This window comes from Acipenser ruthenus, chromosome 11, assembly GCF_902713425.1.
Source record: "Acipenser ruthenus chromosome 11, fAciRut3.2 maternal haplotype, whole genome shotgun sequence".
Taxonomy (NCBI): domain Eukaryota; kingdom Metazoa; phylum Chordata; class Actinopteri; order Acipenseriformes; family Acipenseridae; genus Acipenser; species Acipenser ruthenus.
Genome location: NC_081199.1, coordinates 43,902,360 through 43,923,512, shown reverse-complemented (window position 1 = coordinate 43,923,512; position 21,153 = coordinate 43,902,360). Strand labels below are relative to the sequence as shown.

The 21,153-nt window shown below is 41.9% G+C and overlaps 2 protein-coding genes across 2 annotated transcripts; both read right to left on the bottom strand.

Moving 5' to 3' along the window:
- Window positions 1–248: 248 nt before the first annotated feature.
- LOC117426218 (sterol 26-hydroxylase, mitochondrial-like) lies at window positions 249–13,873 on the bottom strand. Its single transcript, XM_059034115.1, has 9 exons — window positions 13,332–13,873; window positions 12,857–13,047; window positions 11,045–11,244; window positions 9,712–9,909; window positions 9,369–9,532; window positions 5,971–6,137; window positions 3,633–3,714; window positions 2,697–2,900; window positions 249–1,859 (listed from the first exon to the last, which is right to left on the bottom strand). Exons 1-9 carry the CDS (start codon window positions 13,575–13,577, stop codon window positions 1,743–1,745), a joined length of 1,569 nt encoding a protein of 522 aa, XP_058890098.1. The 5' UTR covers window positions 13,578–13,873; the 3' UTR covers window positions 249–1,742.
- A 2,163-nt stretch (window positions 13,874–16,036) lies between these two features.
- LOC117426525 (ELL-associated factor 2-like) lies at window positions 16,037–20,889 on the bottom strand. The gene is made up of 6 exons (XM_034044174.3): window positions 20,680–20,889; window positions 19,583–19,677; window positions 18,706–18,842; window positions 18,186–18,352; window positions 16,747–16,983; window positions 16,037–16,495 (listed from the first exon to the last, which is right to left on the bottom strand). Exons 1-6 carry the CDS (start codon window positions 20,780–20,782, stop codon window positions 16,446–16,448), a joined length of 789 nt encoding a protein of 262 aa, XP_033900065.1. The 5' UTR covers window positions 20,783–20,889; the 3' UTR covers window positions 16,037–16,445.
- Window positions 20,890–21,153: the final 264 nt, after the last annotated feature.

Below are 21,153 nucleotides of genomic sequence, written 5' to 3'. Positions count from 1 at the left end.
CTGGACTCGAAGGATCACCCTACTGACCTTACTTAGTCTCCTTTGCTTCTATACTGGAGCATAATAATATCATAAAAGAATGGTAATGTATGGTAAAGCTCATGTAATAATTATGGTAACAAACATGTGTGTTAAAAGACAACAAATGCATGGTACAAAGAAAAAGTATTAACTTTTATATTCCCTTACACCCATACCCACAGGTCAAATTACTGACTATATATGATGAAGAACATTGGGTCCACATGTTACTTGTAAAATATACTTTATTAATATATTGATTGATTCATGTATTAAGCATTCATTCGTTTGTGTTAAAACAATATAAAACATAGGACGGTATTACTGTTTATACCCAATAGAAATAGCCTATGGTAACACTGGCCTCTACTCACACCTCAACACACACACTTCTGATTTTCAACAGAGACCATTTGCATTTACTGTACATTGCTCTCAAGGCACAGGAATCTATATAAAATCAATACATGTTCAATAACTTGTCAATTAAAATGATTAAAGTATACAACGGTGCTAAGTGTAAGAAATGGCATTAAAGAAAATGTTAGGAGGCAGTGGAATGAATTGGCGTCTCAGATCATTGAATTGAATGGAAAGGAAAGGGCTGGGCATGAACCGCAAACCATACGGTTCAGAGGAACGTCTTACTATTCAACTGAAAGAGCTCTGCAGCGGAGAGGTAAGGAGGGCTCTTAGTATTAACTCATCAGACACTCGCAGGAGATTCATACAACAGCTTTCTTGTTTGTAGTTGAACTACTGCAATGGTCTTTTCATTGGTACTAACCACAACAACTTGTACAAAATGCTGCAGCTCAAACTTTAACTCGGGTCAAGAGGCGAGAGCACATCACCCCAGTGCTGGCATCTTTGCATTGGCTACCAGTTAGTTTTAGAATAAATTTTAATGTGTTGCTTAACATAAGGCTGTAAATGGTTTCACACCTCCACACCTTAAAGATCTTTTGGAACCCTATGTCCCCAATCGCCCGCTCCGATCACTGGATGCTGACTGACTGTCTGTACCTATTATTCAGAAAAAACTTCAGGTGGTAGATCTTTTAGTTATATAGCACCTAAATTATGGAACAACTTGCCCATCACAATTAGAGAAGCCCCTTCAGTCAATGTCTTCAAGTCTAGACTAAAAAACAATTTCTATAGCCTGGCATTTTCATCCAGATGAGCCGATATCCTCTTGCCCCCATATTGTTCTCACTGTTTTTTATTTATTTATTTATTTATTTATTATTTTTTTTATCTAGATTCAAATCATATTTTTATAATACAGCTTATATATTCTGTTTTATTTTTATTCTGTTCTTTTTTTAAATGCTTACTGTTCTTCAGTAATATGTATTGTTTTTGCCTTTGTAAAGCGCTTTGTGGCGACCTGTTGCAAAAGGCGCTATATAAAAATAAAATTGATTGATTGATTGAAAAGGATAATTTAAGCAACATCCTAAATGAACACAATGGGAGTTTCTCCTGACCACATGGACATACAGTGACACTGCAATAGCAATGCACCACATGGACATTCAGTGACACTGCAATAGCAATGCACCACATTGTTAACTATACATATTACGTGCTTCGATTGTATAGGATTATTCAGACTGTTTTAATGCTGTGAGTCTGTTCAGTTTTATATATAAAGTGCTAATTAAATTCAATGATTAAAAATAGAGACGCACACACACACACACAAAAGGGTTCCTCTATTTCCTGTCCAGGAACTGCAGGTTGATCGGAGTTCCAGGAACCATCAGCGTCCTGGTCTTTGCCTTCACTGTCTTCCCAGAGGGATCCGGACGCACTTCAAACTGTTTAATCAGCTACAGTGAGAAAGAAACAGAGAAGAGAAGTACATGAGTGACATGCACCCCGCAGAGCTGCGCTCTCACAATCAGAGCTGCATTCTCACAATCAGAGCTGCGCTCTCACAATCAGAGCTGCATTCTCACAATCAGAGCTGCGCTCTCACAATCAGAGCTGCATTCACACAATCAGAGCTGCATTCACACAATCAGAGCTGCGCTCTCACAATCAGAGCTGCGCTCTCACAATCAGAGCTGTTTATTAATGTTTATTAATATGCTTTACCATACCTCTCTGTGCTTTACAATGCTTATCTATGCTTTTTTACACTTTGCTATGCTTTTACTATGGGATATTTTTATAAGGGTAATATCCTCCCCAGCTTTCAGACCTGCTTGATAACTGACTATCGACAGATAAGTGTCCAGACCTGAAGGCTGCACTGAATACCAAGGCTTTATTTTAGATTTCGATTTGTCTTTCTGTGTCATTCACATGTGCTGGAAATAAAAGCCTGGACTGTGATTGACAAAAGAGGCATGTTTTTACTGTGCGTGTTTCTGGCTTGCAGCGAGACTAGGAAAAACGTACATGCACTCGGGGAGGTATTACAAAAACAAACACCCTACTGGTTTGCCAGATACTGTACCCTTGAAAGCACACAGTACATCTCCAGCACAGATACTGTACCCTTGAAAGCACACAGTACATCTCCAGCACAGATACTGTACCCTTGAAAGCACACAGTACATCTCCAGCACAGATACTGTACCCTTGAAAGCACACAGTACATCTCCAGCACAGATACTGTACCCTTGAAAGCACACAGTACATCTCCAGCACAGATACTGTACCCTTGAAAGCACACAGTACATCTCCAGCTCAGCCACCCTCCTCCCCAAACAGGCCCGAATTCCAAACCCGAATGGGATGGAGCCGAACGGGTGCTGCTTCAGCCTGTCCTCCCCGCGAAGCCAGCGCTCTGGGCGGAAGACATGCGGCTCAGGAAAGTTGCTCTCCTCATAGGACACGGCGTAGTGGCAGAGGTGGAAAAGGGTCTGGAACAACAACAAGAGCTGGACTGAACAAACGACTTCAAACACACAACCCTGCTGAACCGTGTTTCTACACAGAACACACAACCCTGATGAACCGTGTTTCTACACAGAACACACAACCCTGCTGAACCGTGTTTCTACACAGAACACACAACCCTGCTGAACCGTGTTTCTACACAGAACACACAACCCTGCTGAACCGTGTTTCTACACAGAACACACAACCCTGCTGAACCGTGTTTCTACACAGAACACACAACCCTGCTGAACCGTGTTTCTACACAGAACACACAACCCTGCTGAACCGTGTTTCTACACAGGACTATTTACTGAGTGAGCAAATGCTTTGGACAGGGGGGTGGGGGCATCCTGTTGTCACTTTAAAAATGCTGTTTGAAAACAAGTCCTGGGGAATTGTAAAACAATGCTGACGTACCCCTGAAGATTATTTAAAGTATCTAGGGTGAGGTGGGGAGGGTTTGGAATGGGTTTCCCCCCACTACGAATCATTGGTAATCTTTTAAGACCCCACTTGACCAAGATCAACCAGCTACCAGGAACCTGAGAAGCATTTCTTATGATTTGCAAGAAAAAGATTTTAAAAAATAACGTTTTACTGCAAATGTATAGTCGCTTACTGACATAACCTAGATACTTAACAAGCCTATCCTTTGACACAAAAACCTTCAAAAGCCCTGCACAAAAGTGATGATCTTATATCTTATGACCTACCTTCTTGGGGAACAGATATCCCCCGACTACTATTTCATTATCGACAATGACCCGCGCATTACCTGGAACCACTGGATACAACCTAAAGAGAAAGGAAACAGCTTAAATATACATTTGTATCGTTGGGGCAGCAGTGTAGAGTAGTGGTTAGGGCTCTGGACTATTGACCGGAGGGTTGTGGGTTTAATCCCAGGTGGGGTACACTGCTGCTGTATCCTTGAGCAAGGTACTTTACCTAGATTGCTCCAGTAAAAATCCAACTGTATAAATGTGTAATTGTATGTAAAAATAATTACTATTAGTTTATTTAGCAGACGCCTTTATCCAAGGCGACTTACAGAGACTAGGGTGTGTGAACTCTGCATTAGCTGCAAAGTCACTTACAATTACATCTCACCCGAAAGACGGAGCACAAGGAGGTTAAGTGACTTGCTTAGGGTCACACAATGAGTCAGTGGCTCAGGTGGAATTTGAACCGGAGACCTCCTGGTTACAAGCCCCTTTCTTTAACCACTGGACCACACAGCCTCCTTTTACACATAATGTGTAAAAAATAATGTAATTGTATGTAAAAATGATGTGATATCTCGTAACAATTGTAAGTCGCCCTGGATAAGGGCATCTGCTAAGAAATAAATAATAATAATATCTGCCCAGGCTGGGTCACAACAGCACCATGTTGTTGTTTTGGGGGGGTGTTAAAACAAGATTGTTAGGGGACGGCTTTCTCAAGCAGGTTCCTCCGGGATACTTAAACCAAGCCCTTACTGAGATCTGCATACAGGGAACATGTCTTAAACCAAGCCCTTACTGAGATCTGCGAGGTCCATTAACCCTTTCCCATGGATTCCTAGGACTCCTCGCTCTAAGAAGTTCAAGACCCAGCACGGTATACACACGGATCTATATCCCTGGAGCAGTTCCACACACAATCTTGCACACCTCCCTGCAATCAGCTAATTAGAGATAGCAGCTAGGTGCATGGCCCACTAGGAAGACAGTCTTCTCAGAATGAGTGACCTCAACAACGATCGAGTGGAGCTCACCACGTTACTGAGGTACAGCTGCTCATCACGTCTCTGAGGTACAGCTGCTCATCATGTCTCTGAGGTACAGCTGCTCATCACGTCTCTGAGGTACAGCTGCTCATCACGTCTCTGAGGTACAGCTGCTCATCACGTGTCTGAGGTACGGCTGCTCACCACGTTACTGAGGTACAGCTGCTCATCACGTCTCTGAGGTACAGCTGCTCATCACGTCTCTGAGGTACAGCTGCTCATCACGTGTCTGAGGTACAGCTGCTCATCACGTCTCTGAGGTACAGCTGCTCATCACGTGTCTGAGGTACAGCTGCTCATCACGTCTCTGAGGTACAGCTGCTCATCACGTCACTGAGGTACAGCTGCTCATCACGTGTGAGGTACAGCTGCTCATCATGTCTCTGAGGTACAGCTGCTCATCACGTCTCTGAGGTACAGCTGCTCATCACATCTCTGAGGTACAGCTGCTCATCACGTTACTGAGGTACAGCTGCTCATCACGTTACTGAGGTACAGCTGATCATCACGTCTCTGAGGTACAGCTGCTCATCACGTGTCTGAGGTACAGCTGCTCATCACGTTACTGAGGTACAGCTGCTCATCACGTCTCTGAGGTACAGCTGCTCATCACGTCTCTGAGGTACAGCTGCTCATCACGTCACTGAGGTACAGCTGCTCATCACGTCTCTGAGGTACAGCTGCTCATCACGTCTCTGAGGTACAGCTGCTCATCACGTCTCTGAGGTACAGCTGCTCATCACGTCTCTGAGGTACAGCTGCTCATCACGTTACTGAGGTACAGCTGCTCATCACGTGTCTGAGGTACAGCTGCTCATCATGTCTCTGAGGTACAGCTGCTCATCACGTTACTGAGGTACAGCTGATCATCACGTCTCTGAGGTACAGCTGCTCATCACGTGTCTGAGGTACAGCTGCTCATCACGTTACTGAGGTACAGCTGCTCATCACGTCTCTGAGGTACAGCTGCTCATCACGTCTCTGAGGTACAGCTGCTCATCACGTCACTGAGGTACAGCTGCTCATCACGTCTCTGAGGTACAGCTGCTCATCACGTCTCTGAGGTACAGCTGCTCATCACGTCTCTGAGGTACAGCTGCTCATCACGTCTCTGAGGTACAGCTGCTCATCACGTTACTGAGGTACAGCTGCTCATCACGTGTCTGAGGTACAGCTGCTCATCACGTTACTGAGGTACAGCTGCTCATCACGATGCTGAGGTACAGCTGCTCATCACTGCTGGAGCTCAATGAAGGGAAGCATGTTCTGTGGAGCCCTACCGTAGCGTTTCTTTAACTGTTGCCTTTAACCACGCCATCTTGGCAATGTCTTCGGCCGCTGGTATTTTGTCTCCCGGGCAGACACTCTTCACTTCCTCGTAAAGCGTCTCCTGAATTTCCGGTTCTCGAGCCAAGTGGTACAGAGCCCAGGAGATGGTGTTGGATGTCTGTAGGAGAGCAGTATTTAACAAATCAATTGCATTGTCGAATTTGCACATACTCTTTTTATTTATATATATATGCTGTGAGCATGCTCTGAAACTCAGGGGAGACGTTTAAGGAGGACAGAGATGTTTTAAACTCCTGTAAGTGGTTTTGTTCGTGCACTGGGCATGTCCAGACAACTTTTTAATATTCAAGAAAATCACACAGACTCATTTAATTAAAAGTTTTAACGAATCAGAGCAGTAGTGCTCTTTTCGGTTTATTAAATGCTTTAAAAATGGATCAAGTGGGTGCAAGCCACTTTGGATCCCTGCTAATTGGCAGCCTGGGCGTTTCCAGTGGCTTTACAGGTTTAACAGGTTCAGACTATAAAATGCAAAAAGCTAAAGCACCCACTCTACGTTCTAGAACATTCAATATATCACTCTCTACAGCTAAAATATAAATCCTATACCTTATAGTAATGCATCAATATAAAAGAGATATTAAATTCAAATATATGCTTACCCTCTAGTGTATGGAAGTGTAGTGTAGGATATATTGAAAAATAAGAACTGTCTTCAAAAGGCAGAGACTTGACTTGACAACAGCAGTCAGTTTTTCAGAGATTCTCAGAGCATGGATCACACAACTTGTAGTTAGCAAGTCGCACGATACTTGACTGGGGTTTTACCTTGGTTTTTATAGGATTTTCCTCCATTGAATACATCAGGAATCCCAATTAAATCTGATCATCAATCTGCCTTGACAGTTCCTATCTTTGAGTTAATGATATTTTCTAGAAGGATCCAGTCAACTCTGTTTTCAAAATTAACTGAATGTGAGCTCATGGTTCACTATCTTCCACCCCTCCTTTCCCTAAGAAATAGGGTTCACAGGGTCCTTGCTACCAAATACAATACAAGTAATTCTGTATATATGAGAGGTGTTTTTAATATGTAACACCAGATCTATTTAATGATATTAACCTGGGTCAAAAAATATACAGTATGTCCCTCTTAGCCGCATATTATGTTACCTTTTCAGTGTGTTGTCAATGGGTCAGTTTAACTTCATATACAAATGTGTGTTAACAAAGTGTAGAACAAAAAGACTGTAGGGGTTTATCACAAGCCTTTGAATAAGCATACAGTGGCCAGTCCAGTTATTTTCATTTAAATTTTAAACTATAATGAACATGTTAAATATAATAGCCTTGTATTAATTTGTAATGCCCTTCCAGAATTCTACTGTGTGTCTGAGACAAACATTTAATTCTTATACTTTTAAACTCTACAGTTTCCCTGTAAATAAATACCTCTGTTTATTACTGCAGTAAAACCTTTATATAAACTAAACATTTATATTATTTAGTTTAACTGATATTGTAATGTCTAAAAGACTTTTTGTTTAGTTGGAGAAACTGAACAAATTCTTAAATTAATTAAATTAAATGAACGTTATTTCAAATGTGTCTTGACAATATGTTTACAATATTGTCAATGCCATGCTTCTGTTATAATAAACTTTTAATATGTTCTTTCAACAGTTTAACTTTAAATGGCATTGTAAGATGTATTTCTCATTCAGTTACTTCAGTATAACAGTTGCTCCTAGAAATTGTAATATTATTTTACTCCATTGATAAATATATTAATTTTTCAATGGAAGGTCCAGTTTATTTATATCTAAATACAGGCTATCATTAATATATTAGAATGTCATAGTGTTATAGTGACTGAACTAAGTCTGCCCTTCTTCACTGTTCATACAAAATCCAATTGAAACAGGTTTTAAGACAACCTCTGCTTTTTGCCAGTTTCCAGGTTGATTAATATGAAACACTATCGTAAGCATTTTCCAATACTCATTATTTCAAACCAATATCTAACTTAACGTATTAACACGTCCTACGCTTTCCATTCCCATCTCTTCCTGCCAGGTTCCAATTCATTTCTGTTATATATAGAAAATGAATATTGTAAGATAAACTCCTATCTTCTGTTATCCGAAAGGTATTTCTGTTCGTTAATATTAACGAGATTGTTCATTATAGCGAGGATCTTGGCTGTTAAATCACTGACCATCAAAAAATCCCAGCTTCATCGGCCAACACCAATGAGTCATCTTCAACACTGCCTGTACCACAAGCAGGTGAGAACGAGGTTACAAATCGGTTCACTGTATATGTAAAGTTACAGTTTATACTTAAAATGGTTTTATAACATGTAGTTCTAATTCTGATAAGTCAATATAGCAATCTCTTATAAACTTCAATTCTATTTTACTTCATTGATATACACAGAAGGCAAGAGGCTAATTTTTAATGAGCAGCAAATGCAACCTTGAATATTAAAACTTAGGACTGCTCATACATTTACTTAATAGTAATATATTAGGTTTCTTATTTATTTAAATAATTTTGTTTTTTCTTACTATAATCAAACCTAGTTCCATTGCTTCTGGCATATTAACTGTGCTCCATAGATTCTGCTATTCTGCTCTCGCTGGATCAGAATGTTTTGAGACTCTGAGTCTAATTTAAAAAGATGCTTTTGCCTGATAAGGGAGGTTTGAATCTTTCAGCAGGTCAGTCTGACCTTCAATGCAATGAACTCCTCCTCACAGGCCTTACACAGATCTGCTAATAATATTTTCTAATGGTTGTATATTCTTTAACACACAGTGCAGTCATTGCAATATGTGGTGCAGTTTCACAAATGTTCAATTTGTATCCCAAAGATCAGCCTGCTTCCAGTAGCTGTGACAGTCTTGGGTCAGTTTCTGCTCTCAGTGAGTCAGTTTCTGCTCACAGGTGTGGGTGACAGTCTTTTAAAAATTTGATACCTGCAAAAACTTAAATCTTGTTAGCTGGGCTCCCATTCCCATTCTGCATTCTCATTCCCATCGTCAGTGGGCAAAAACATTTTAACTGAATCTGCGTCCATCAAAGAACCGCAAACCCTTGCAACCGAGGCCTTCCATGCAAAAGGATCTAATGGCTTATGGCACAAAAAGGATGTGCCAGAAGCGTCTGTGACAGCATACAGGCATTCCTGAACTGTTAGCCTTCATACAGGATGAGGGCACTCTGCGGTTCACTAGAAACAAACTGAAATAACTCAAGCAGGAGTTGCAGCAGCCAGAACAGTGCACAGGGAGTTACCCTGGACCCAGTATGAGGAACCGTCTGCATGCACAGCTGTGTGTGGATGAAGAAGCTGGCTGTGAGACAGTGAAGGAACTGAACTTACCGTGTCCACCCCAGCCAGCAGCAGCTCTGTGATGCTGCCCTGGATCTCTGTCACTGACATCTTGTCACTGGTCAGCAGGTGGGTTAGGTACTCCCCTTCCACAGGCTCCCCCTTCTCCATCTTTCCCTGGATCTCCTTCACCTTGCTGTCAATCAGCATCTTGGCTGGGTGAAAAAGGAAACAGGAAGATTGCATTTAACACAGGCATGTAATTGGGGTTAGGTGGCACAGAGGACTAACTACTCTTGCATGTCTTTCTGTTTGGAGTCTGGGTTTGTGCTTGATCCAGCACTGAGAGCGTTCCTGTTCACATTGAGGAGGCTCGGCACAGGGCCAGACTCACCGATTCTGAAGAGATGATCCCAGACTACCACAAAGTGCTTCCAGAAGGGCAGGTAGGGCCAGAGGGATTTGGGAAAGAGCACGACCACCGATGACAGGCGGAACATCTCGCCCACGGACTCAATGAACTTCTGCGTTTCTTCAGGGACGTGGTCATTAAGGCAGCCCATTCTGGTTTCAAACAGGACTGAGCAAATACCTTTGAGAAATAAGAAGAGTATCAGAGGAACAGTACCAGGGCCAGGGGGCACAGTTATGAGGCCAGGGGGCACAGTGATGAGGCCAGGGCCAGGGGGTACAGTGATGAGGTGCAGACAGACCCAGGGCAGAGGGTCGGTCACACTTCTCTACACAGAGAGTGCCGAGGGGGTGGAATGGGGGGCTGATGCCGACACAATGACTCAGCTGCTGGACGAGGACGAGCACTGGGGCGTGGAACTGCCTCCTCTCGCTCACAGATGGTTTACTGTTCTTATTATCAGTGGTATACAATGACCTCAACTGAATACTCAAGCTTGCACAAGATTTATCAAGGCCTCCTCAAGAGTCTGCAGAAACCGGAAGTGCTATTCACGCAGCTCCCAAGTGCTTTGCAGTGTGTTTGCTCTGCACTTCATACAGTGTGCTATAGAAAGTGCTTCATACAGTGTGCTATAGAAACTGCTGGTGCCACTCTGCTCAGATGCCAAGTTCTCAACCCAGTTACTCTCGGACATTGGTTAACAGTTTACAGCTCTACTGCAGTCCTGGCTCTTTTCAGCTGTGTACAATCTCTCAGGATAACATTTAAACCTTACCCTATCTAGACAAAGCACAAAGGTCAGGTAATGTTTGTTCAACTCAGCAGCACAAAGGTGAAATCTACAATGTAATCTCCTCAAGGCCAGACTCAGTGTGGCTGTTGTTAACAAGGTCAGGAGCTCGTTAATCCGATATCGGGGCTGGGGGGGGGCGGGGCGGAGGGGAGTAGGGGGTAAAAATCTGAAGCTATTGTTTGCAGCAACAAGGGTTAATAGTTTGCTTTTGCTTATTTGAATGGCTTAACACCAGCACAGTGCCAAGCTGGAACTAGTGTTAGGTGAGAACTGGTTTTGCAGCCTGCTTTCCTGCTGCTGATCATGACAAACACAAAACAAACACACAAAAAAAAAACAACAGTGTGTAATTGGGTAACTGGGCTAAAGGAATGCCTGCCTTTTTTTTTTACTGCAAATGTATAGAGTAGCGTACTGACATAACCACGATATTTGTACGATTTGATTTTCTTTTTTGGAAATGGTAATGGAGGGCAGCTCCTGGCTACTAAGAAAGCCACCCCTGCTGCAGTTTCATACCTTCAAATGCAAACCTGTAGAGCTCCCCGGCCATGTCGCTGACCAGGAGCCCGTCCCCTTGCTCATCCCGGAGCCACTGAATCCTCCGGATGAAGTCCGTCACCACCTGGTTGATGGCAGGGGAGTAGTTGGACACGTGCCTGGGCTTCAGCATCCTGGGGTTCAGTATGCTGCGGATACGCTGCCATTCAGGCCCCATTCTGAAAGCAAGGGCAATGCGTTGCATTTCTATAGCACCTTTCATACCACAGTACCCCAAAGCGCTCTGCATGTCACTTACAGCAGAAAGAGGCATGCAGCATCAAGAAGCGGCACAAATAAATGAAATAATATTAATAATAATATCAATAAATACTAACAATAACAAGCATCTCAGTTCATGAAAGAATGGAGGAAATGCCCAGGGCCATTTTGACATTTTTGTTCCCTTGTTTTGTTCCCTTCCATGCACAGTGAATCACCAGTGTTGGATCTGTTTGCACAGGTTAGTATACTGAGCATATCACTTATATTTGAGCATCAAAAGAAACGTATCATTTATATTTGAGCATCAAAAAAAAGTATCACTTTATATTTGGATAAAATTCACTATAGGATTGAAAAATGACAAACTCTGTTTTAGAGCAGGTGCGGTGACCTTTTAGTGTGCTGATTAACAACTGACATCACGAAGATGCTGCAGAATGATCTGTCTGTTGTGACTCTCTTGGTCTCCCAGTTCATGGCGCTGTCATTGACAGAGAGTGTCTGGTTATACCATCTCGCCAGGTTTGAAATCGCTGGCTCTGAGCACCCAAGACGGCGAGCCACAGTACGCTGCCCTAGTCTAGGCGCTGCTGTCTTGACAGACGTTGCATATTTGTTTTTTTTCTGTGATTTTCTTTATTGCTTTTATTCAAGCTTGCAATTCAACAGCTGAAATCACTCCATATCCAGTGTCCAATCAACTGTCTCTCAGATTGGGTGATTAAGTGCATATGTGTCAGTCATAGTCACTCAAGTGTGTCATGGTCAAGGATGAATGATCAAGTGATTAAAAAGAAACCAATGTCAATGTCCATCATTTATATACCTTAATGTGTTATAATAGTGAGAAGTTTCTTTTGATGCTCGGTCTATAAACACATGTTTTGAACTTGTTTTTCATCTTAAATGAACCCTACAATCTAAAAATGGGACACACTCCCTAAATATCTCCCACAAATGTAATAACCACCTGCCCACAAATGTAATAACCACCTGCCCACAAATGTAATAGCACACACAGATGTAATAACTTAGCACATATTTATTTATGTATTTAAATAACAGTTTAACTTTTATAATTCATAATATTCACGACTGCCAGTTTTGGATATACAGATTTTTAAAAAAAGCAATTTGCATTCCCCCCACTGCCCAATCATTAAAATATATACTCTTCTAGTTAATTATGACAAATGTTTGGTTTTTTTGTAATAAATAATAACTGAAAGTTGGTAGCTGTGTATAACATTTTTGGGGGAGATTATTACATTTGTGGGAATTATTGTGGGAAAGTCAAAGCTCTGACAGCTGACCAATCATTAGTGAGCAACCCCAAAACATGAATATTCCTTGGGTAGCACTGCAGTTACGAGGCCCAGCCAGTAAACTTGGATTGCGGGGCATCTCGCATGATTAGCCGTTCAAATTGCTAAATTTGCTTATTGAATGTATCACTACCTGAACTAAATAGAAAAGTGACAGAATCCAGTAACTACCTAACCCTAATTGTTCTGTGGGTAAGACGGGACTATGTGAAGTCGCTTTCCCTGTGTGATGTACACTCACTCCGTGAGGGGCCCGTAGGCTTGGCTGCGCAGCTGCCGGTACTCTCTCCAGTGAGGCATGTCACTCCGGACTGGGAGCTTGCCCTCCTGTCGGAGCACCTGCTCGATCAGGTCTGCCGACGCCACGTTCACAACCACCAGTGGACCGTACTTGGACTTCCACAGAGGGCCATAGATCTTTTTGTGCTCAATCTGATTGGAGAAACCCATGGTTATAATGAATTTAAAGCCATGTTCACACAGTTTGTTGCTTTATTACTACTAGACTAGATAACTCATTAGCACTAACGCTGTGTTAAATGTGTAATAGTAACCTCCTCCCTAAAATTACATTTCAATCATATCACATAGATACGATACAATCACGAGCAACATAACACACGACAAACACCACTGCACACAGTCTGACTGCATTTCTAGAGAAACACAAACAATCTCTGGGTAATAAAACACATTTCTGTCCCACATGAACTTACTTGCATTTCGTGCGTTATGTCAAAATAGCCTTTGCCGAAGAGCCAGTACAAAGACGTGAGAAAGCTTGGCCCGTGCAACTCCTCCATCGTTTTCAATGTGTTATTCCCTAAATCGCTGGATGATGAGCAGTGTCTTTTCACGTTGTTGTTTTTGAGAAGAGATACAGCCGCTGAACTCGCTCCAAAACCCGTGGGGGTTCTGCATATTGTGAGACTTCCAGTTCGCAATAAGGATTTACAGAACATTTTCAACACAGATTCGCGTACGCACTTACAGTATTCCTCTGATTCCGAATTCTTGCAGATTCAAATGTGAAGCTCGACCCCTAATGGCTACTTCACCGGCGTTCGACAAGAACTAAATTGTGCAAGAAACCAGAACAACAGACTTGAACAGATCATGTCAGTTTCAAATGTAATTACACCTCGGTTATCACTTGGGGCGCGCCAGTACACGTGTGAATGCAAGGCCGAACATTACATACAACAAGAGAGAGCATTTAGAACACTGTTCTGTAATTCAGCCCTAGGGTACAGAGCGTAATAGCATATCTTTAAAGAGGACCGTGCTGTTCCTGTGTAGGAAGTGGCGAGGAATACGTGAAAGGGGAGTGTGTTGTGCTTATTAAATAACATCATATCTGGATCAAGGTGGGGTGCACCCATACGGAAAGAACCCATATTTTCAATATATTATAAATATAGTCATTGTATACTGTTTTATATGTTACCTATATGCAGCACATATCCGTATATTTATGTACATATATTCCTAATGTAAAAAAAAAGCAAACTGTGAACATATATGTTTAAAAATATGATGTAACTTGATTTGTATGCCATAAATATATTCTACACATTTATTTACAAAACTGTGAGTTGTTGCACTTATTCCAAATAAAAACAATGAAAATAAGAAAATTACAATATTTTTGATGTTTATTAAGAAAATAAAACCAATTCTTTTATTTAAATTACTGTTTTTTTGGCGATGTTTGTGTTTTTTTTTCTAACCACTATTTGGCCCTACATCTTTTTTTCCAGGACGAAGAGAGGCAGAATATGGCTGCTGAATATGATCCAGGTCTTGTGAAACCTGTTGAGGGTTTCATTTGTTTCCCACTTCAGTCTTTGCGATGCTCTCTAATCGCCTTGGCATTCCCAGGTGATAACACCCCCTCTCCAGACAGAAGTAAAAGACCAATGAAGATGCAGTGGGAAGTAACCCAGAAATACCGCGTTTTCTACCAATAAAGCATGTTGTTTCTCATTTACCCTTGCAATAGACCCAGATACCCTCCATTTCTTTCTATTCCCTTGCCATTATTTTCCAAGCACAAATACTTTTACAGCACTTTACCATAATTCGGTGTGCTTTAGCCAGGCTTGCACTTTCCTTTATGCTCCCAGGATGGTTTCAGGTGTTCCTTTTTTAACTCAAACCCTGCCGTGGACATTCACCAGATCCACTGCAGGCTGCTGGGTGCTTCAGAGGTAGCAGATCAGTGAAAGACTTGAAAACAATGTTCAGAATAAAGATGTGCATGAATTGTTTTATTTTTTATCACCGTGCTGTTCCTTTGATTCTCTACTGCTGCACTTTCATTTCCTGTTAATTGCCCTTTCTGTCTACTGGGCACAGAATCGCCTTTACGATGCTTTAGCAGGGATCTCATGTATACTGAGCATGTTCTGTTTATGCTATTCCTAATCTACATTAATGATTTAGATTCTGGTATAGTAAGCAAACTTGTTAAATTTGCAGACGACACAAAAATAGGAGTAGTGGCAAACACTGTTGCAGCAGCAAAGGTCATTCAAGATGATCTAGACAGCATTCAGAACTGGGCAGACACATGGCAAATGACATTGAATAGAGAAAAGTGTAAGGTACTGCACGCAGGCAATAAAAATGTGTATTATAAATATCATATGGGAGACACTGAAATTGAAGAAGGAATCTATGAAAAAGACCTAGGAGTTTATGTTGACTTAGAAATGTCTTCATTGAGACAATGTGGGGAAGCTATAAAAAAGGCCAACAAGATGCTCAGATATATTGTGAGAAGTGTTGAATTTAAATCATGGAGAGTAATGTTAAAACTTTACAATGCATTAGTAAGACCTCACCTAGAATATTGTGTCCAGTTCTGGTCACCTTGTTACAAAAAGGATATCGCTGCTCTAGAAAGAGTGCAAAGAGCAACCAGAATTATACCGGGTTTAAAAGGCATGTCATATGCAGACAGGCTAAAAGAATTGATTCTATTCAGTCTTGAACAAAGAAGACTAAGCGGTGATCTGATTCAAACATTCAAAATCCTAAAAGGTATAGACAATGTCAACCCGGGGGACTTTTTTGACCTGAAAAAAGAAACAAGGACCAGGGGTCACAAATGGAGATTAGATAAAGGGGCATTCAGAAAAGAAAATAGGAGGCACTTTTTTACACAGAGAATTGTGAGGATCTGGAACCAACTCCACAGTAATGTTGTTGAAGCTGACACCCTGGGATCCTTCGAGAAGCTGCTTGATGAGATTCTGGGATCAATAAGCTACTAACAACCAAACAAGCAAGATGGGCCGAATGGCCTCCTCTCGTTTGTAAACTTTCTTATGTTCTTAAATGAGATGGGCTGATTAGGAGGGGCAGTTTCACCAGTGACAGAGAAATCTGGAATGGAAAAAAAGACTCCCACTAGCAGTTTAATCTACTTAAGATTTTATTAACTTTTATTTGCCAAAGATGTTTTTAAAGATTTACTTTTGATAAATTGAAGCAAAAAAAATAAAACAACAAAACACAAATTCAAGTATCACCGTTGTTAAGAGGCGTAACCAGGAAACATAGCCTTAAAAGATCAATGTAATCATTGAAAATAAACATAACTATCCTTCCCCCGCCCCCCAAGAAAGTCAAGTTTCAGGTAGTAGTGCAGTTGGCTTCTGTCTCTGATATGTTAAGAACACTGTGGGGGACATGTAGGCTGTCCAAAAAATAAATACAAATATCATTACAGACTTCTAAGGATTCGTAATACAATGAAAACCTTGATGTGCTAATAAAACAGTAGAAACGATTCAATGATCCTGCCCTTCGATGGTCGATATGGTTCAGTCATCATCACTTTCACTACTGGACTCGCTCAGCTGCAAGTCATTTTCTAAAAGAAAGGGGGGGAAAAAACCATTGTAGATCTGCGCTAAACATCACTCAAAACCTCTTGACAGATGAGATCCTTAAATTTTGCTTGCACGAGACAGACAGCATTGATTTCAGTACGCAGTGCCTTGTGTCACACAGCTTCAGATAAACTAGGATTCACATTCTGTTCAAATCTAAAAACACACTTAACCCCACTGAGCACCTCCTACTCCCAATTCTTATCCAGCTGTGATAACACACAGTACTTACTAAGTGTGTTCATTAGGTGCCCAGTGCCCTCTCCGGGTCTGCTGTTCATGCCCCCCGGAGCAGGCATGGCTGATAGAGCTGGCATTGATGGCTGGGGGCATGGCAAGGTGGGAGGTCTGGTGGGGTTGGGGCTCTCCTCCTCGGAGTCGCTGCTGGAACTGTCCTCGCTGCTCGAGGAGGAAGAGGAGCTGTCTCCGCTGCTCATCTGGGACAGAACACGGGCTTCTGCCATCAGCTCTGGGAAAGACAAGAAACAAACAACTACCCGCTAGAACCACAGCAGAACCCAACAGCAAACCTTGTTGTAAGGGAGGGATTTAATGCACTAGTGTCTGGCTGCAAGCTGACAATTATTATTATTATTATTATTTATTTCTTAGCAGACGCCCTTATCCAGAGCGACTTACAATTGTTACAAGATATCACATTACACATTATTTCACATTATACAGATACTACATTATTTTATATACAATTACCCATTTATACAGTGGGGTTTTTACTGGAGCAATCTAGGTAAAGTACCTTGCTCAAGGATACAACAGTAGTGTCCCCCACTGGGGATTGAACCCACAACCCTCCGGTCAAGAGTCCAGAGCTCTAACCACTACTCCACACTGCTGCCCTAGGCAATCGGCAATCCTTTCTTCATTGAACTGGACTAGGCAGCACTGGTAATATTGCATTGATCCACGCAGGATACTTTCTGGAGCTTGCAAGTGCAAAAAGACTGTCAGAACCAAAGCAAATATCTGTAGGAAAACGAGCAAATGTACTCTGTAAATAAAGCGCATATGCAAAAATACAATGTGCATCTTGTTTTATTTGAGGTTATCCAAGGAGGCTGTGTGGTTCACTGGTCTTTGTAAGAGGTGCGGGGTGTGAGTGCAGAAGGATATTGTGTGGTTCACTGGTCTTTATAAGAGGTGCGGGGTGTGAGTGCACAAGGAGGTTGTGTGGTTCACTGGTCTTTATAAGAGGTGCGGGGTGTGAGTGCACAAGGAGGTTGTGTGGTTCACTGGTCTTTGTAAGAGGTGCGGGGTGTAAGTGCACAAGGAGGTTGTGTGGTTCACTGGTCTTTATAAGAGGTGCGGGGTGTGAGTGCACAAGGAGATTGTGTGGTTCACTGGTCTTTGCAAGAGGTGCGGGGTGTGAGTGCACAAGGAGGTTGTGTGGTTCACTGGTCTTTGTAAGAGGTGCGGGGTGTGAGTGCACAAGGTGGCTGTGTGGTTCACTGGTCTTTGTAAGGTGCGGGGTGTGAGAGCACAAGGAGGCTGTGTGGTTCACTGGTCTTTGTAAGAGGTGCGGGGTGTGAGTGCACAAGGAGGTTGTGTGGTTCACTGGTCTTTGTAAGAGGTGCGGGGTGTGAGTGCACAAGGTGGCTGTGTTGTTCACTGGTCTTTGTAAGAGGTGCGGGGTGCGAGTGCTCATGGAATCACCTCTCTCAATGTCGTCCATGGGGGAGGCTGGAGACATCTTGTTCTTCGGAGGGGAGCTCTTGGGGGCTGAAGGGGTCTTGCTGCTGCTGCCGCCTCCCCGTGCCTGCTGGCTCAGCCGACTGGTCTGCTGCTCCAGCAGAGACTGGACTTTACTGCTGCCTTCAGCCCTGGACAGAAGAAACACCACATTTCCATTTATATGCAGAATCTAACAGGATACAAGCTACCCAATTGATCAATCCTCTGTTCTTTCTCAAATTGAAGCACATGTCCCCATCAGCTCCGTCTGTTAACATATGTCATCAGAAATCATGTTGGAACCTCACTGGACTCCCTCAAGGGTAGTGGATAAATAAATGTAAATCCTGTTCTCATGTATACTCAAAAAAAGGAGTTTATTCTGCAACTCAACAAAAATAATCCTGGAGCGAAAGTGTTGAAATGCGGTACCAACAGGAGGCTGCTTTACTTTCAGCTAGGCTGTTCCTAGGGGAGCGTGCCCTGATCCTTCACAACGCACCTGGTTTTCTTCACGGCAAGGTTGTTGCTGAGCTTCTCCAGCCGGTACTCTCCTGTGTCGTGGTTCACAATGAGGACGCATTCCCTCATGTACGGCCTCTTCGAACCCTTGAACACAGTCACTGGGGCAGTCGACCCCTAATCAGGAAAAACAATAAAAAAGGACAGATTAACTGATAACATTGGTGAAGCAAGTGTGTCTATTTTATCGGACACATTTCTCAGCAATACAAACTTATAATATACCAAAAAGGACCAGGTGTATGATTAAAATGCAATGAAACAGAAAATCTTGTTAAATAAAGAAAAATAACAAGAAAAACCAAACACCCTTGAAATAAGGTCAGAACATTAAACATCCTAGTCTAGTTAAAATGGGGTTGAAGTAAAGAGAATGGAGTGTTGAGTGTATTTATAACGAAATAATCTCCAAACAAGGAAACTGATTAAATAAACAAATACATATTACTGGACTAGACTACAAAAACACTATTTTTAAAGGCTATCAAGAACTTGAAGTTCTATCCCGTGTGTGTGCCTCTGAGAGCGTGTGCGTGTCTGCTGCCTGTGTGTGTGAGAGTGTGTGTTCCCGTGTGTATGTATGTGTAGAATCTGTCGTACCTCTAGAGTTGGTAGTGTTATCATCACCTGTGTGTGTGTGTGTGTGTGTGTGTGTAGAATCTGTCGTACCTCTAGATTTGGTAGTGTTATCACCTGTATGTGTGTGTGTGTGTGTGTGTGTATGTATATGTATGTGTAGAATCTGTCATACCTCTAGATTTGGTAGTGTTATCACCTGTATGTGTGTGTGTGTGTGTGTATATGTATGTATGTATGTATGTATGTATGTATGTATGTATGTGTAGAATCTGTCATACCTCTAGATTTGGTAGTGTTATTGTCACCTGTTCACCTTTGCCCACCTCCAGATCTCCTTCACAAGCGGTATCGATGGATGCTGGTTTGAAGTCATCTATGAAAGAAAAGTATTTAACAGTAATACCCCGTATACCGATGTGCTGTTTACATGAAGTATTTAAAGCAGTTATTCAAACAAGACGTACACAGAACCACTGTGTTCAATCTTCTTTAATAGCAGGTAGTAAGACCTGTTCCATTGGGTTCATCCAACTCCAGTGCCATTACATTTAGAGCAACCTTGAAATAACAACCATTAAATCATTTTTTTTTTTTAATTTAGAAAAGTGTATTTCTAAGCACGAAGTATATACTCTCGCTCTCTCATCTTAGACTTAATCCAATGTATTTTAAAAGCCACGTTGTGACAAAACAAAATGTGACGATTTCAGTATCAGAGATTTTATTCATCGGTTGATGTCAAAATGCATTGCTGTTTTAGATTCATGCGCTTCTGTACGCTATAATGAATATCCTTCCTTTTTATACCGTGGAGTGAATTCCGTTGGAATTAAGAACAGATTTAAATCATACACTCAGTATTTCAATTCTCTCAGCAGTCCCGTCGCTTAAAAGCACGACCTGTCTTTCTCTTACACATATGCCTTAAAAGGATTACCTTGACTTTATTGAACTCAGAGATACATCAATCTTTAATATATCCACAGGGGCGCTACAGTTAAAAACGCGGTCGGGTAAACAACACGTATACCTACCGTACAAACTCACCGGACACTAGTAGTGAGACATCGTCACTCGCCGACTAAACGTGTTCACTTCTGTTCTAACTAAGATTACTAGGAAATCGGTCTTTTATTTGTAAAATTATATGTATTCATTCTTAAATTATATTTCAGACAACTGTGGAAACTAGAATTGAACCGCAATGGGCAATCCACGGCGAATTACGCGAATTCTTTCTTTCGGAACACACACACACACACACACACACACACACACACACACACACACACACACACACACACACACACACACACACACACACAGTATATCATCATGAAAGCGTTTTAAAAAAAACGGAACAAATGTAACTTACATCTGACAGTGTGGAATGCGCATTTTGGTTGTCGCTCAAAGCTTTCCCCTAGTATCAAGATGTGCTCTTTTGTGTCAAAGTTAGAATAAGATGATCCATTCATTCTAACAGAAGTTTGCTGCCATATGTTAAAAAGTAACTATGCACTTTCGATACCTTCTTTGGTAGAATGTTACAGCTTTAAGGACTGGGTGATCGGTCTTAGCTTTCTTCTAATTGGTTCAATTTCCGTGAAGGCGGAGCATTCGGAATATCCCAACGTTCCGATTGGCTGACTGGAAGGTGATTTTACAGAACGCTTCCAGGCGGATGCGGATACAGTGCTAACTCAGTAGAAACGTAGAATAAGGGTCTGCGCATGTGCAGACATTGCCCTTTTTAAATTCCATATACTCCTGAGTGATTGATTGCATGTTATAGTTTCCACACAGCGGAAGAAGGGATTATGGCCGAAATGTCATGAAATAAATATTT

Excerpts from the sequence above, each read along its gene's own strand:
- LOC117426525 (XM_034044174.3), bottom strand. The coding sequence starts at position 20,782 with ATGAATGGATCATCTTATTCTAACTTTGACACAAAAGAGCACATCTTG. Across the intron at positions 18,353-18,705 it reads CTTGCCGTGAAGAAAACCAG|GGCTGAAGGCAGCAGTAAAG; the intron begins GTGCGTTGTGAA and ends TCTTCTGTCCAG. Across the intron at positions 16,984-18,185 it reads CATGGACGACATTGAGAGAG|AGCTGATGGCAGAAGCCCGT; the intron begins GTGATTCCATGA and ends TGTCTTTCCCAG.
- LOC117426218 (XM_059034115.1), bottom strand. The coding sequence starts at position 13,577 with ATGTTCTGTAAATCCTTATTGCGAACTGGAAGTCTCACAATATGCAGA. Across the intron at positions 9,533-9,711 it reads GGATCATCTCTTCAGAATCG|CCAAGATGCTGATTGACAGC; the intron begins GTGAGTCTGGCC and ends TTTTTCACCCAG. Across the intron at positions 1,860-2,696 it reads TGTACTGTGTGCTTTCAAGG|CTGATTAAACAGTTTGAAGT; the intron begins GTACAGTATCTG and ends TTCTCACTGTAG.